This window comes from Pelophylax lessonae, assembly GCF_965119305.1.
Source record: "Pelophylax lessonae genome assembly, chromosome: 13".
In the NCBI taxonomy this organism is placed as follows: Eukaryota; Metazoa; Chordata; class Amphibia; order Anura; family Ranidae; genus Pelophylax; species Pelophylax lessonae.
In genome coordinates this window covers 27691852-27707971 of record NC_138780.1, presented here as the reverse complement: position 1 = coordinate 27707971, position 16120 = coordinate 27691852, and the positions used below count along the sequence as shown (strand labels likewise).

The window sequence follows — 16120 nt, the reverse complement described above, 5'->3', positions numbered from 1 at the left end:
TGTGCAAATCTGGTGGCCAAATACAAGAAACGTCTGACCTCTGTGACCTCCAACAAGGGTTCTGCCACCAAGTTCTAAGTCATGTTTTACGAAGGGGTTCAATTTATTTTACTCATCAAAATGAAAATCAATTCATAACTTTTTTGAAATGCGTTTTTTTTTTTTTTTTGTTGTTATTCTGTCTCTCGCTGGTAAAATAAACCGACCAATAAAATTATAGACTGATCATTTCTTTGTCAGTGGGTAAATGTGCAAAATCAGCAGGGGATCAAATACTTTTTTTCCCCTCACTGTACACAAGGGTGTGCGAATTATTCTGCACATTTTTTTTTTTTATAACCTCACCCATTAGTGTGAGTACATCTAAGGCCCCTTTCACACTTATGCGACGCGATTTTGCGGCGCGATTTTGAAAGCAATGGCTATGGCTCAAAACGCAATCAAATCGTGGAAAAGTAGCGCAGGAACTACTTTGAAGTCGGCGCGACTTTAAAACGCACTGATATGAATGGGGCTCATTGAAAATAATGGAAAACGACTTGTCATGCCATTTTGCGGTCCAAAATCGCGGGACAAGTCGCACTGGTGTGAAAGGGGCCTTAGAAGTTAAATTTTGTAACCAGGGCTGTCTTTAATATTGATTGGACCCTGGGCAAATATTTTCCTGGGCTCTCCAAAATCAACTTATTACCTATTTCCAGGCAGTGTGGGCTCAAGGGGCAGCTGCTTTGGGCCCCAGAACAATGTCTGGGCCCAGGGCAGCTGCCCCTTTTGCCCTGTGTTAAAGACGGCCCTGGTTGTAACTACTGACCTCAGATATGATAAAATAAAACGTTTTAAATTTCAGAGTCCACGTGTGATTTAGCCACTGCTGGGCTCCCACGTGGATTATCTACAATACATCACAATATTATTTTCAAACGGGAGAAATAGGAGGCAGACACAGTAGAAAGTCAATATCTATGCAGAAATATATTCTCCGTCCTTCCAGAGCCTGCAGTAAACAGACATCGGAGGAACATCAGGGAAAAGCCCAATTTCTGTGATGTCTGTCTACAGTAGGTTCAGTTTTATTTATAATCGGCCTCACTTATCAAAGTCTTTTTAATACAATCTGCCTGCCTTTATAACAACCAATCAGATCTTCTTTTTTTATTTTTTTTTCACTGGCATTAATAATAGCTACAAGCCGATTGGTTGCTGCAGGCAGCACACACAGTTGCTAACTTGGATGCTCTGATAAATGAGACCTGAGTTATCACAGACTGAAAATGAACATGTCACATAGCGCTACAGTGAACAGGGTAACAACATATCCAACATTTTGCTCTTATACACATTTTAGTTTCCCACTTGTGATCTATTTATAAAACGTTTGTTGCCAGAATGTCAGAAGCATTGCTGTCTTTAACACAGGGCAAAAAGGACAGCTGCCCCAGGCCCAGTCATTGTTGTGGGGCCCAAAGTTGGTGCCCCTTGAGCCCACACTGCCTGCAAATAGTTGCGAAGTGGATTTGGGAGAGCCCAAGAAAATGCTTGCCCAAGGTCCAATTGATATTAAAGATGGCCCTGGTCAGAAGCATTAATGCAAAGGGGCCGAAATTTCACAGTTTTTTCCCCTCATTGATTAATTCCTATATTGACAGCTCCATCTGGTGGCTAAAATGGGGTATATTTTCTCACTGAGGTATTTATAAACATATACTGCATTTTGGCCACTAGGTGGCGCTGATGATATAGAAATTAGCGATCGACCGATATCGGATTTTCGTTGCCGATATTTTTGCCATTGAATATCGGTGTTGGCTGTTATTTTTATACATTTTAAAAAAATGTTTTTTTTTTTATTTTTACACTTGACTGGTACTGTTGTGGAGGGATCTGGGGGGTCTAAAAGACCCCAAACCCCTCCTTTGCACTTAAAAACATTCAAAACGCCATGTTTGGCTGTTTTGAATGCTGTCATTTTTTTGACGCCTAAACCCAATTACAAGCGTTTTTTTTTTTAGCGATCAACTGATATTTATTTATTGGTGATACCGATACTGATATTTAGGTCATCGTATATCGGTATCGGCCGATATTTTTTTTTTCTATTTTTATTTTTTACAGGTAATTTTGTGGAGGGATCCCCAAACCCCTCCTCTGCACTTAAAAGCATTCAAAACGCCAAGTTTGGCTGTTTTGAATGCTGTTATTTTTTTGAATCTGGCGCTGAGTACCCGGAAGTGATGTCATGACATCACTTCTGGGTTTTTACATGGAGACCCGATCAGGCTTTGATCGGGTCTTCTCTTCGATGGCTGTGCAGGTTCGGTGGGACGGGAGACCCGGGCGAGCTGCTGTCCCCTCCCACACCTTGTAATGACAGCCGAGCGGCTTCTCAGCCGAATCGGTTGTCAATACAAGACAGCCGACCATCAGCTATGTATGCCGGTACCGGGGTGATGCCTCTAGCTGCAGGTATCACTCTGGTACAAGCACTTTCCCTAAATATCGGCAATATCGGTAACCTCAGGGGCCGATTCCGATATATCGGGGAAAGTGCAGATTGGCCCCCGATATATCGACTTTGCCGATAATCGGTCGATCTCTAATAGAAATCAATCTATTAGAAAAAAAAATATGGACACATTTCAGACCACTTGCTTGAATGCCTCTGATATTTGGCCAACAAATGTTTTATACATAGACCATGGGAAAGGGAGGTAACAATTGTTGGTGTTTAAAATTAACATATACCCTTAAAAAAAAAAAAAAAAGAATATATATATATATATATATATATATATATATATATATATATATATATATATATATATATATAAATGAACCTGAGCCAGCACGTATGAACAAGGCCTTACAGTGGTTTATTTTTTTTAAAGCAGCCACAGCCCGTACAGAAAAACCTGTCCCCTGCCAGCATCCTGTAAAGAAGTTTACTCTTGCTCTCTCTGTTGTAGCAATGGTCTCTCTTCAGAGGTGTTTAGGTATTTCTATACCTCTGCAATCAGCAAATTGTATGCTTCCTGCTTATTAGAAAACTAAGCAGGGGATAAGTCGGATCTCTGCAGTGAAACCACTGCTTACACACGGACAGCAAGCTGGCAGGTGACAGGCTTTTCTACTAAGGCTGTGGCTTTTTTTTGAAGTAAATGATCTGTAAGACTTTGTACACCTTTTGTGATGATGTACCTGGAACATTTTTAGCCAATTTAACCAGAAAGTTTGTTTTAAATGGTACAAAAAGGAGAGGCTTTGTTGCCATGGAAAACATCACCCTTCCAAAACATCCTAAACATTTCAAAAGTGAAAAAATAAGGCAGTACCTACCTACTTTATAGCAGACCTATACTGTCCTATAATGTCTACATAATCACTCCCCTGAGTAATCATAAAAAAATGTTAGAGATTTCAGCCAAACACACCCATTGTCTTGGGTCTGCCAAGTTCTTCTCTCGTTCGGTGCCAGTCATGTGACCTATGCCAAAGCAAAGACCATGTGATCACTGGACTGGCACCCCTTTGGCACAGATAATGTTATGCCAAAGGAAAGGCCATGTGATCACATGACTGGCACCCCTTTGGCACAGACAATGTTATGCCAAAGGAAAGACCATGTGATTACATGACTGGCACCCCTTTGGCACGGACAACGTTATGCCAAAGGAAAGACCATGTGATCACATGACTGGCACGCCTTTGGCACAGACAATGTTATGCCAAAGGAAAGACCATGTGATCACATGACTGGCACCCCTTTGGCACAGACAATGTTATGCCAAAGGAAAGACCATGTGATCACATGACTGGCACCCCTTTGGCACAGACCATGTTATGCCAAAGGAAAGACCATGTGATCACATGACTGGAACCCCTTTGGCACAGACAATGTTATGCCAAAGGAAAGACCATGTGATCACATGACTGGCACCCCTTTGGCACAGACAATGTTATGCCAAAGGAAAGACCATGTGATCACATGACTGGCACTTCTTTGGCACAGACCATGTAATCATTGTTGTGGCACAGGAGGAGAGAAGACTTTAGGGCACATGGTATTTGACAGATGTAGACAGTATATGTCCCCCTTCATGTCACCGTAGCGTTATGCTTATTAACAAAATTCCTATATTAAATTACTGACAAGATCAGTTGCATACAAGTCACAGTCGCAGTAAGTCAAAAAAACGGGTATACAAGTATTGCTACTTAGCACCGTAAAGTATCAGGGAAAGCAGACTCCTCCCCCTGCGGCTGACCGGCCAACATTAAAAGCAAATATACAATTGTGCCTCTCGCCACTCTATTCGGGGCCCACGCGGTTTTCGCCTGTTCGAAACTAGGCTGGCCGAACTAGCGCCTAAGAGGTAAAATAAATACTGTCTCTTCTGAATATATAAAATATAGAATCTGGTGAGGCAGGGGGTGGGGTGGGGAGGGTTCGGGAGATGTGCACGTTATCGGTTCTCGGATGCCCTGGTTCGCTGCAGGGAGTGGGAACAGGAGGAGCAACACGCTTGCTTGTAGTAGGCGTAGACGCAGAGACGGGCTTGGACCACCACTGCGCAATTGTGATATCGATCTCGGCAGTTCTCATCTGGGTGGAGAAGACAAAGATTTCATTAAAACAAAATTGGTTTAAAGAAGTAAGGCTTATAACAAATCCGTGGGCATTTCCATCAGTTGAAACAAACTAATTACAAAGCATTAGAGAAGCCAGTCAAACATTGGGGCTAGGAGGTCAAGTAAACAAATTAATTACCTCGGCAACCAAAGGTCAATGTTGATGGGGAAATCCCTCCAACCGCGCCATTGTGTTCTCCCGGCAGGGAGCTGCTCTGGTCGGGAGAACACAAAGTAATTCGCAATCGCATAAAAAATCTGACCTGCTGATTGCCAGTATCGAACAGGGTCGCCCAGGGCAAGGGTCTAGAATTGCACCCCCTCCTGCACTGGTAATAATGCCTTACAATGGGTGTACCACCTTACGCATATTATTTGCCCCCTTGCTCGTCTGCACCCAGGGCAGCTGTCCCTTCTGCTCGCCCCTTACCCTGTCCCTGCTGGTTGTACCTAAACTGATTAATCGATTAACTTGGGTACAATCAGCCTGCCCATTCATGGTTCGAATCTCGGCCAGTCCCTGCTGACCCAGCCGAGATTGGCTGGCCTAAGACCTTGATGAAGGTAAAAATTTTGTTCATGACCAGCGCAAATGTACAATTAAGACAGTATCGATCCATTAGAAAACAGGATGAGACCACATGTAGGAGGTGGCAGAGAAAGGGGAGGTCTCATCACCATTCCTTGAGAATTATAAGAAGCCAAAGGGCTTCAGCTCATTGAAGCCAATTAGCATCCACCAAACTATTGATGCATTCAACTGTACCATCATTTTAGGTCAGCTTATGGCTGATAAAGCAAGCCAGGGAGCCTCAGTACCCCGTAAGAATGGGTCTCTTATGAAACCATCATCAGAAGTTTCATGGTTGCTGCCCTCTCCTCTTGCCTCCCTATTGGCCAGTAAGGCTGTCAGTTGTAACCAATTAAGAGGCATTTGGTGTGGGAGGGGCACTAATGTGACCATAAGAGTCACCATTTGCATATAATAAAGGGATCTGGTTTTTAGGGGTCATGTACATCATCACTTGGCAGTCATTGTCAATACTTCCAGGTGGCTATACCTACCCATGGTTGTAGCCAGGGTGCTGCAGTTGCCCTCCAAAAAAATGATCTCTATTATGCAGTTTGCCTTTTTGCAGGCTTGCTGGTAAGCAAGCTGGGAATTTTTGTTTGTTTTTAATGTGCTTTGCCCTTCTGTGTGCTCCTTGCTGCAAAGGGTAGTTATAGGTTGGAGTGGTTGCCATTTGTTGGTGAATTGATGAGGGGCGCACTGGACACCTTCAGCTGCCATTGTGCCCTTGCTGAGTGTCCCTGTACCTTTAAAGGAGGGATGGGCTACCTTCAGGTATACCTGCCCTATAATCTATCCACTACCTATAATACAATTTAGGAGACTCTCAGAACTTTAGAGCAAGTGCTGCGGTACACCGGGGGGCCTTGACGTAGCCACTTTGGCTTAGACAGGGTCAATTCGTTTTTGTTTTTTCTTTTCAAAAGCCAATTTACGATGATGGTCCAATTTACGTATCAATGGTTTGGTGGATGCTAATGGGCTGAAGCACTTTTGGCTTCTTATATTTCTCAGGGACGTTGAGGAGACCTTCCTTTAAAGCCTCGTATACACGCACCGATTGTTGGCCGACCGATCGGTCGTCTTTTGTCCAGTGTTGTTTTGTTGGTTGAAATGTGCTCTAGACTTTCACTGGACTTTTGTTGGCCGACAGAAACCAACTTCAGAAGTGATGTCATGTTCTGGTTTACTTTCCGTGTTTTTTTCTTCTCTGAGCATGCCCAGTCTTGCTCATCTGATTTTTGTCTGCCGAAATCTGTACTGACTGAGGAACAATCGGCCGTTCTGTTGACGGCCAACAAAAATTTTATAGCATGCACACCAGATTTTGTTTGGCCGAAAAGTTGCAGTCAGTTGTCAGAAGCATCATACTAACAAGCCGACAATCGGCCGATCGGACGTTGGCCAAAAATTCACGGCCAACAATAGGTGCGTGTGTACGGGCCTTAACTGTAACCTCTTCCAAGCAGTCCCATGTCACACTTCCTGTTTGGGCTGGAGAGAGCCCCACTGTTGTATTCTATGAAATGTCAAATAAATGAGAATTGTATAGGGGCCCGGTGATGGTCACAGTCAGCAGAGCTGGGACATCCGATGTAGAGGTCTTCCTGCCAAAGCCACCAAAAAATATATGCAGCTGGTGAGGTGGACCTACTCTTTAAGACATACTGTATTCACTAATAAAAATACAAAATAAATTGTTATATAAGCCATCATTCCATGCCAATTCCACATGCAGCACTCATCATGTTTTAATTGTGTTAATGGGATAAGGCTGGCCATACATATTAGGACAGTTCAAGGTGGAGTGTGACCGCTTTTTTCACCCGTGGGCGTTTGGAGTCCCGAAACGGAAGTAATTTTCTTTTTGTGGCGACATTTATTTTTTTTTCCCTCTACACTTTCATGAAAAACCAAGAAATAAGTAGACATGGCAATATATCACCCATTGTTTATTGCTTTCTAACAACGTTGGCTGTCTCGCTGTTATGGTTATCTCCTGGCTTTGATACCTTCTAAATCATGGGTGTCCAACCTTTTGGCTTCTCTGGGCCACATTGAGCGTAGAGAAATTTTCTCGGGCCGCATATAAAATATATACAATAGTATATAAGTAATAAAACGCCGCCGCGACCTCCTGTGTTGCCGCGCCCCCCCCCCCCCCCCCCCAGCACTAATTTAACACAACTAGTAGATGATCCCCTCCAAGACTGCCTCTGTGGGCGTGCCCCCGACTCGACTTCCTTCCACCCCAGCAAAAAATTGTCAGGGGGCAGTGGGCCGCATTGCCTGCGGTTCCGGGCCGCGGGTTGGACATGCCTGTTCTAAATGCTGGTCTAGAAAAAATATAAGAATCGGCCGTTTTGACTTCACCTATCGGGCAATCCGAAAGCACTGAAGCCAGAGGATCAACATAACAGCATTGAATCTGTAATCTCTAGAGGGAGCACAGCTATGGGAGCTGCATAACTTCATTATACCAGGTTGGCCTGGACTTTGGATCATAATGGTGAGGACCGGAGTTCATTTGGACTTTGGGTGATAAAGGGTGTTTAGTTCATCAACCACATCAAAAGAAGTTAAACTGAAGATTAAAGTGTAACTCTGCCCTTCTTTGCATTTTATAGTGTACCTAAATCCAAGAACAAACATGTAATATATTGTAGCTTACCAGTCATAAAATGAGGTGGGTGCATTCATTTCTTTTTTCAGGCTAAGAACACTTTCAAAAAGTACAGAAAATAGCTGTAGATCTTGCCAGAAATGCAATGCCCTTGTAACTTCCCATGAGCTTGGAACGAAATCACAAATATCCTTATCTTTCTCAAGTAAACTACTAATCTCATCAATCACCTATGTAATGGAGTTAAGCAAAATAGACATGTTTAAAGAAGGATACAAAAATGTTCCCCTGCAGTGAGCTGCCCCCATACTGCTTGTAATCTAAATGCTTCTTTGGGTCTGGAGGACCACACAAAGCACTTTTACTTACCCGGTCCCCTGCCCATATGGCTCCTCTGGGTTTTAAGTAGTGATTGACCGATATCGTTTTTTTAATACCGATATTTTGGTCATCGGATATCAATATCGGCGGATATCTAACGATATTTTCGGACATGTAAAAAATAATTTTTTTTTTCTTCACAGAACCTCCTAGTGGAGGGATCTGGGGGTCTCCTCGGCACTGAAAAGCATTCAAAAGGCCAGGTTTGGATGTTTTGAATGCTGTCAGTTTTTTTAATTTGCCGCTGAGTACCCGGAAGTGAAGTCATGACATCACTTCTGGGTTTTTTACATGGAGACCCAATCAGAGCCAAGTGCGGCTTTGATCGGGTCTTCTCTTGGAGGTAGGATGACCGCATCGGTTGTCATTTCAAGACAGCTGACTGTCAGCTATGGACGCCGGTACCGGGGTGAAGCCTCTAGCTGCAGACATCACTCCGGTACAGCACTTTCCCGAAATATCGTTAACCTCATGGGGCCGATTCCGATATATCGGGGAAAGTGCAGATCGGCCCCCGATATATATCAGTGGTGCCGATAATCGGTCGATCCCTAGTTTTAAGGCCAGTCCCTGCAGCCTCTTCTCCGATGCACTTTAGCAGTTAGATGCCCTCAAACCTCATTAATACCAATGCAGAGCCAATAGCCCTGCACTGGATGCAAAGACGCCGAGGAACAGTCCACTGCTGGAGCATAGGGGATTAGAAGAGAGTTCCGTCTGCAGAGGAAGTGGAGGATCAGGTAAGTAAACTAAATTAAAAAAGTCCTGTGCTAAAGCTAAGGTGATATATTATTTTATCCTTAGCACAACACTTTTTATTTAATATTTTATTGTTTATGTATATTTTATCATTGAGTGATTTTTTTTTTCTATGTGTAGCACCCTCCTAGATAGGTGCTAGGAAAAGCATAGTTTTTGCTTATCAGGAGAGTCTGATCAGTAGTTAGGCCTGTTACATGTGTGATTTATCTGGTCTGAGGGAGTGTCCCCACTGTATCCAATAGGGGAGCCTGTTGGACAGTGGAGGAAACCCAGCCAATGACACACAGACTTGTGTGGCTGTCCTAGTTGGTTGGCACAACTGGTGCACCCTGGGATAGGTCATAAAAGCCAAGGGCACATGTGACAGGGTGTCTTTGGGCGGGAAGCCAGGTCCCAGGAGGAGGGTGGCGGCTGTCTCTCTTCCTGTTGTTGAGGAAGGTGGTCACAGGCGGTCAGCCTTGTGGACCAGAAGTGTGGTGCTGTGCCAGGAGGTCCAGTGGATGCTGACGGATGGAGGTGAAGGCAGAGCAACCCAGAGAAAAACAGTGTCCGTGAGTACCGGGAAGCTTGCCAGGGGTCTGCCCAGGAAGGGGACCACTCCAGTGGAGAGGAGCTAGCACACACAGCAAGTGAGAAAGGGGGTGCCAAGCTAGGGCCCTGAAGATAAATCATCACAGGATCATATTTTTTTCACTTCACTGCAGTGGCAAGGTGAAGCAGTGGCCTTGCCGCACACACAATAGCTGGTTGGCCTCAAATTGTGCATAGTTCAAAGTTGGGAGTATCCCACTCATTCCCCTTTCCCATCCCAGTTCTAAAATAAAATACAAAAAAAAAACAAATCCCCTGGACTGTTCATTGTCTGAGCCAAGAACTGTTAATGCCGTGTATCTGCTATCAGTTGCTAATGGTAACCCAGGGGACCCAAGAATGTGTAATTCTCAGCGGCTCCCTAGGGGGCAGTGCTACATGTGTTTTGCTGCATAGATTTACACAGTCTTTAGCTTTCTCTTTTTTTGCACAGGTAAGTAAAACTGCTTTTTGCAGCCCCATAGACCTAAATCAGAACTTAACCCTTACAGTGCAGCCCCACTGCAAGGGAACATTTATGTTCTCCCCACCCGTAGATTAATTTTAAAGTCTAACCTGTGTGACAACCATAGCTCCCTCCTTAGATACAGTGGAGGAGTGAGTGTAACCATGAAGGGACGAAACGTATTTTTCAGGACTACCAGGTGAAAAAAATAAATAAAGGGGAAACATCCTAAAAAAATGTATCCACCATATCTAATGACTAGTGAGCTGCACCATATTACATTTTTGTTTTTAGGTTTAGCTATGCCTTAGGTCAGTGGTCCTCAACTCCGGTCCTCAGGGCCCACTAACAGGCCAGGTTTGCAAGATAACTAAATTACATTACAGGTGATCTCATTTGCTGCTCAGTGATTGCAGTATTCTAGTCTGCATCTCCCCAAGGTAATACTTAAAATCTGGCCTGTTGGCACTTTTCCACTGCAAGTACCGGCTCGGCCCTGCTTGCCCCTGTTTGCTTTTCCACTGCTGGTACCGCATGGTACGGTGTTGGAACGGTTCGGTACGGTTTGCTAAAGTAGTACTAAAGTTAAGTGGGTGGGATAACAACGATTCTCTGACCAATCAGTGGCTAGTAGTGACTGCATGCAAAGGATTGTGGGATATGGTACCGGGTATGGTACCTCTTGGAACCACAATCGAGGTGGTACTGTTTTAGAGAGCCCTACCGTTTGGTTCCATGCAGTGGAAAAGCGCCACCGTACCGAACCGTTCCTACACCGTACCATGCGGTACCAGCAGTGGAAAAGCACAAATGCGAGCCGAACTGTTCAGTTCCATGCAGTGGAAAAGCGCCATTAGTGGGCCCAGAGGTCCGGAGTTGAGGACCACTGCCTTAGATAACAAGATATTACTCTGTACAGATAGTATTGATTGCCTATTTTATTTATTCACAGCAGCACAGGCTTTTGACTGGTCCTCTGCACCCAATGGGAATGGTCAACTGCTGCTACCGTTTGCCCCCAGCAGGCTGGAGCTGATGACAGCACTGTACGTTCACTTACCTGCATTGCTGATGGAATCAAACCATTGTCTACTATAGAGTATAGGCAGCAAGCATGGCTACAAACCTAATGTGGGAACAATGGACACTTCAAAAGTCACATATGGCTAGTTTCCACTGAGCCGTACGGTTCGGTACGGTACGCAATTTTTGCCGTTTCCATTGTGGATGGTACCCTAATTCCGAACCGTACCGTACCACTTTTTTGGGGCCCTTTAGTTGGGGTACCAAGCACATTAGTACCGTACCGACAGGGTGGAGTTACACTCTGTCAGCCTAGGCCAAGATACAGTGCTGGGTGTACCGTTCCATACCGTACTGAACCGAACCGTACCACTCAGTGGAAACGAGGCAATAGACTTTAATGAACGTAATTCCGAAAGGAAGTCCCTCACTGATTTCTGATTTCAAATAACAGATTTTCAAAAAAAGATGGAGTTACACTTTAATAGATCCCTCTAATGATGGGATTATTGGTAGTCTTATTATGCTGAGACAAGCAGCGATGATGAATATGCTTGGCTGTCACTGACACTCATATGCACCGCAAAGCATTCAGTGTTTTATTAACCTCTTAGCTGCTGGAGAGGCCTGCACTGCTATATCAGTTGGAGGTGGGACAGTTGTCGCGGACTCCTCACCTAGAACGGCCGAGCAGGGCTGCGTGTTGCACGTTCTCTTCTCGTCCGGCTTAGAATCCAAGTCGCAGAGCTGACTGAAGCTCTTGCCGGCTGTCAGACAACGAACCTCCCTTACCTGGACACCGCCAAGGCAGGACTGGGAGCACTGGAAGGAGCAAGAAGAAGTGGGGGTTATTTTGAAAAGAAAACAAAATACTTATTTTTAAGTCTCCATTCACACTACTGCGACTTGTCAGCCTGACAAGTCGCGGTCCGTCGCGGTCCATGCTGTGCTACAGGACCCGTTCTAATAGGAGCTACACAAGTCGCTCCAACTTAGAAAAAGGGTCCTGTACTACTTCGGGGCGACCTTGGAGCGACTTGCATAGACATTCATTATATGAAGTCCGTGCAAGTCGCGCCGAAGTCACGGTGCACGCGACTTCACAGGTCGCCCCCGAAGTCGTGCCGCTTCAGTGTGAATGCGGTCTAAAGGTTATGTATAGCCAATTTTTTTTTTTTTTTGGACCGAGTAGGGAAACGTTAAAAACCCCTGCCAGGTTTTTGGGGAGATTTCCATTCAATTCCTGCTACAAAGACACAACATAAAGTTAGACTAAATTTCTAAAAGTTATTAACAGGACAGGAATAGTGCTCAGTACCCAACAGGGGTTTTAGCCCTTCCTCAAAGGATGAAAAAAGAAACACGGTTTGGCTTCACGTACACTTAAAATCTGCTGTGCAAATGCCTCAGCATTCACACAGATGTCACAAATAATCTCCATAATATGTTTATTTCCTATGATCATCAGCTCCATCTAGTGTCCATAATGTGGTATTTTCTTGAAATACCAAAATCTAGAAAAATACCATACCACGGGCACAAATGTAGCTGGCGATTATAGGAAATACACATATTAGACAAATTTTCGGTATTATTCGGTAATGCAATGAGAATGCTGGGTGAATTTTTTTTTTTTTTTAAAGCTGAGTGTAAACTGTTGCTTTTCTTTTGCATTGGCAAAGCTCAGGTTCACATTTTTTGGGTGGCCTTACTCTCTCTTCCTGTCTATAAATTACCTGAAAATGAAGGCATTTCCATTATGGCTCTGATTCCTCTATCTGTACATACAGTATCTGACAAAAGTGAGTACACCCCTCACATTTTTGTAAATATTTTATTATATCTTTTCGTGTGACAACACTGAAGAAATGACACTTTGCTACAATGTAAAGTAGTGAGTGTACAGCTTTTATAACAGTGTAAATGTGCTGTCCCCTCAAAATAACTCAACACACAGCCATTAATGTCTAAACCACTGGCAACAAAAGTGAGTACACCCCTAGGTGAAAATGTCCAGATTGGGCCCAATTAGCCATTTTCTCTCCCCAGTGTCATGTGACTTGTTAGTGTTACAAGGTCTCAGGTGTGAATGGGGAGCAGGTGTGTTAAATTTGGTGTAATCCCTCTCACTCTCTCTTACTGGTTACTGGAAGTTCAACATGGCACCTCATGGCAAAGAACTCTCTGAGGATCTGAAAAAAAGAATCGTTGCTCTACATAAAGATGGCCTAGGCGATAAGAAAATTGCAAAGACCCTGAAACTGAGCTGCAGCACGGTGGCTAAGACCATACAGCGGTTTAAATGTACAGGTTCCACTCAGAAAAGGCCTCACCATGGTCGACCAAAGAAATTGAGTTCACATGATCAGCCTCATATCCAGAGGTTTTCTTTGGCAAATAGACGTATGAGTGCTGCCAGCATTGCTGCAGAGGTTGAAGGGGTGGGGGGTCAGCCTGTCAGCACTCAGACCATACACCGCACACTGCATCAAATTGGTCTGCATGGCTGTCGTTCCAGAAGGAAGCCTCTTCTAAAGATGATGCACAAGAAAGCACGCAAACAGTTTGCTGAAGACAAGCAGACTAAGAAAATTGATTACTGGAACCATGTCCTGTGGTCTGATGGGACCAAGATAAACGTATTTGGTTCAGATGGTGTCAAGCGTGTGTAGCGGCAACCAGGTGAGGAGTACAAAGACAAGCGTGTCTTACCTACAGTCAAGTATGGTGGTGGGAGTGTCATGGTCTGGGGCTGCATGAGTGCAGCCGACACTGGGGAGCTACAATTCATTGAGGGAACCATGAATGCCAACATGTACTGTGACATACTGAAGCAGAGCATGATCCCCTCTCTTCGGAGACTGGGCCGCAGGGCAGTATTCCAACATAACGACCCCAAACACACCTCCAAGATGACCACTGCCTGAAGCATGTCTCCAGACCTAAACCCTATTGAGCATCTGTGGAGCACCCTCAAATGGAAAGTGGAGGAGCGCAAGGTCTCTAACATCCACCCGCTCTGTGATGTCTTCATGGAAGAGTGGAAGAGGACTCCAGGGGCAACCTGTGACGCTCTGGTGAACTCCATGCACAAGAGGGTTAAGGCAGTTCTCAGAAAATAATGGTGGCCATTACTTTGGGCCCAATTTGGACATTGTCACTTAGGGGTGTACTCACTTTTGTTGCCAGCAATTTAGACATTAATGGCTGTGTTGAGTTATTTTGAGGGGACAGAAAATTTACACTGTTATACAAGCTGTACACTCACTGCTTTACATTGTAGCAAAGTGTCATTTCTTCAGTGTTGTCACATGAAAAGATATAATAAAATATTTACAAAAATGTGAGGGGGTGTACTCAGTTTTGTGATATACTGTATTTGGCCTATAGGTTTCCCAGAGTTTCACTTTATAAGCAGATTTGTCACACTCATACACTTACTGTGCTCCATGGGGATGTGAACCAGCGTGATCCACAAGGTCCAGCGGTACATGATTGCAGACCGGGGGGCTTCTCAAGGTGAGCACACTCCGACGGGTCCGTCACGTTGAATTCAGTCCCCAGTTTGCTGATGCAGATCACATCTCGTCTCTGTGAGCCTTCATCACAGTCTGCCGAGCACTAAAATACAGGAATCAAGAAGAATTAGGACCTATACTTCTTAAGTGTGTTTTCTTTCTTGAATAGATACTGTATTTTTGGTCATGTTTCTACTGTAGATACATAAATGTAATCAGTTTCAATAAAGTTGTATGAAAAGAAAAACAGTAGCCTAATGTGGCAGCGATATACGGGGGCACAATATATCTTTTAGTTTGTCAGCCCTAAAAAGCCTCTCAAGTGTGTTATGAACTCTTCTACATGGCACATTGGGACCCTTTAAAAGTCACGTAGGCAATGAACATTTTTAAAGTTGAACTTTGCGTAGTGCTTTACATATATATTATATATTCACATCAGTCCCTGCTCTCAAGGAGCTTACAATCTAAGGTCCCTAACTACATTCACAATACAGATAGTTGGACCAATTTAGACAGGAGCCAAATAATCTACCAGCATGTCTTTGAGGTTTGGGAGGAAACCGAAGTACCTGGAGGTAACCCACGCAGGCACAGGGAGAAAATGCAAACTCCAGGCAGGTAGTGTTGTGGTTGAGATTGAAGCCAGAGACCAGTGGCGGCTGGTGCTCAAAATTTTTTTTTGGGGGGGGCGCAAACAGAAAAATGTAATAGGCAGTGCTTTGCGGCAAAAAACGCTGTAAAAAATTGCGTGACTTTGAGGTCACAAAAGTGTGAAAGGGGCTTTCAGTAACTAAGGCATAGCGTGCCCCCTTTCAATGCACAGGGACCTGTGTGTCCCCTTTCATTACCAGAGACCAGCGTGCCCCTTTCAATGCACAGAGACCAGCGTGCCCCCTTTCAATGCACACTCTGTGCCCCCTTTCAATGCAGAGATGCCAGCGTGCCCCCTTTCAATGCAGAGATGCCAGCATGCCCCCATTCAATGCAGATGCCAGCGTGCCCTCTTTCAATGCAGAGATGCCAGCGTGCCCCCATTCAATGCAGAGATGCCAGCGTGCCCCCTTTCAATGCAGAGATGCCAGCGTGCCCCCTTTCAATGCAGAGATGCCAGCGTGCCCCCATTCAATGCAGAGATGCCAGCGTGCCCCCTTTCAATGAAGAGATGCCAGCGTGCCCCCTTTCAATGCAGAGATACCAATGCAGAGATGCCAGCGTGCCCCCTTTCAATGCAGAGATGCCAGAGTGCCCCCATTCAATGCAGAGATGCCAGCGTGCCCCCTTTCAATGCAGAGATGCCAGTGTGCCCCCTTTCAATGCAGAGATGCCAGCGTGCCCCCTTTCAATGCAGAGTGAACAGCGTGCCAAGCCCCCCCCCCCCCCCTGAGACCAGTGCACTTACCTGTAGCGACTGCTTCTCCTTAGTCCCCCGGCGTCTCTTCAAGTCCTCAGTCCTCCCGCCTCCTCCTCGGCCAATGGCATGGGGTTTGCCTTTCGGCCAATCCGGAAGCGCGCATCGGACGCGCTTCCTGATTGGCCAGGAGGAGGATCCGTGTGACAATAGCGAATTTTCATTCGCT

At 44.9% G+C, this 16120-nt stretch overlaps 1 protein-coding gene across 2 annotated transcripts in view; it reads right to left on the bottom strand.

Moving 5' to 3' along the window:
• Positions 1 to 4093: 4093 nt before the first annotated feature.
• Positions 4094 to 16120, bottom strand: part of ADAMTSL4 (ADAMTS like 4) — a 386071-nt gene continuing 374044 nt past the window's right edge. For both annotated transcript variants that reach the window (XM_082242909.1, XM_082242910.1), the window contains exons 15-17: positions 14464 to 14643; positions 11700 to 11844; positions 4094 to 4600 (exon numbers count right to left, since the gene is read on the bottom strand). In XM_082242909.1, coding sequence (XP_082099035.1) covers positions 4461 to 4600; positions 11700 to 11844; positions 14464 to 14643 — 465 coding nt within the window. In that variant the 3' untranslated portion in view covers positions 4094 to 4460. The remainder of the gene's footprint in view (positions 4601 to 11699; positions 11845 to 14463; positions 14644 to 16120) is intronic.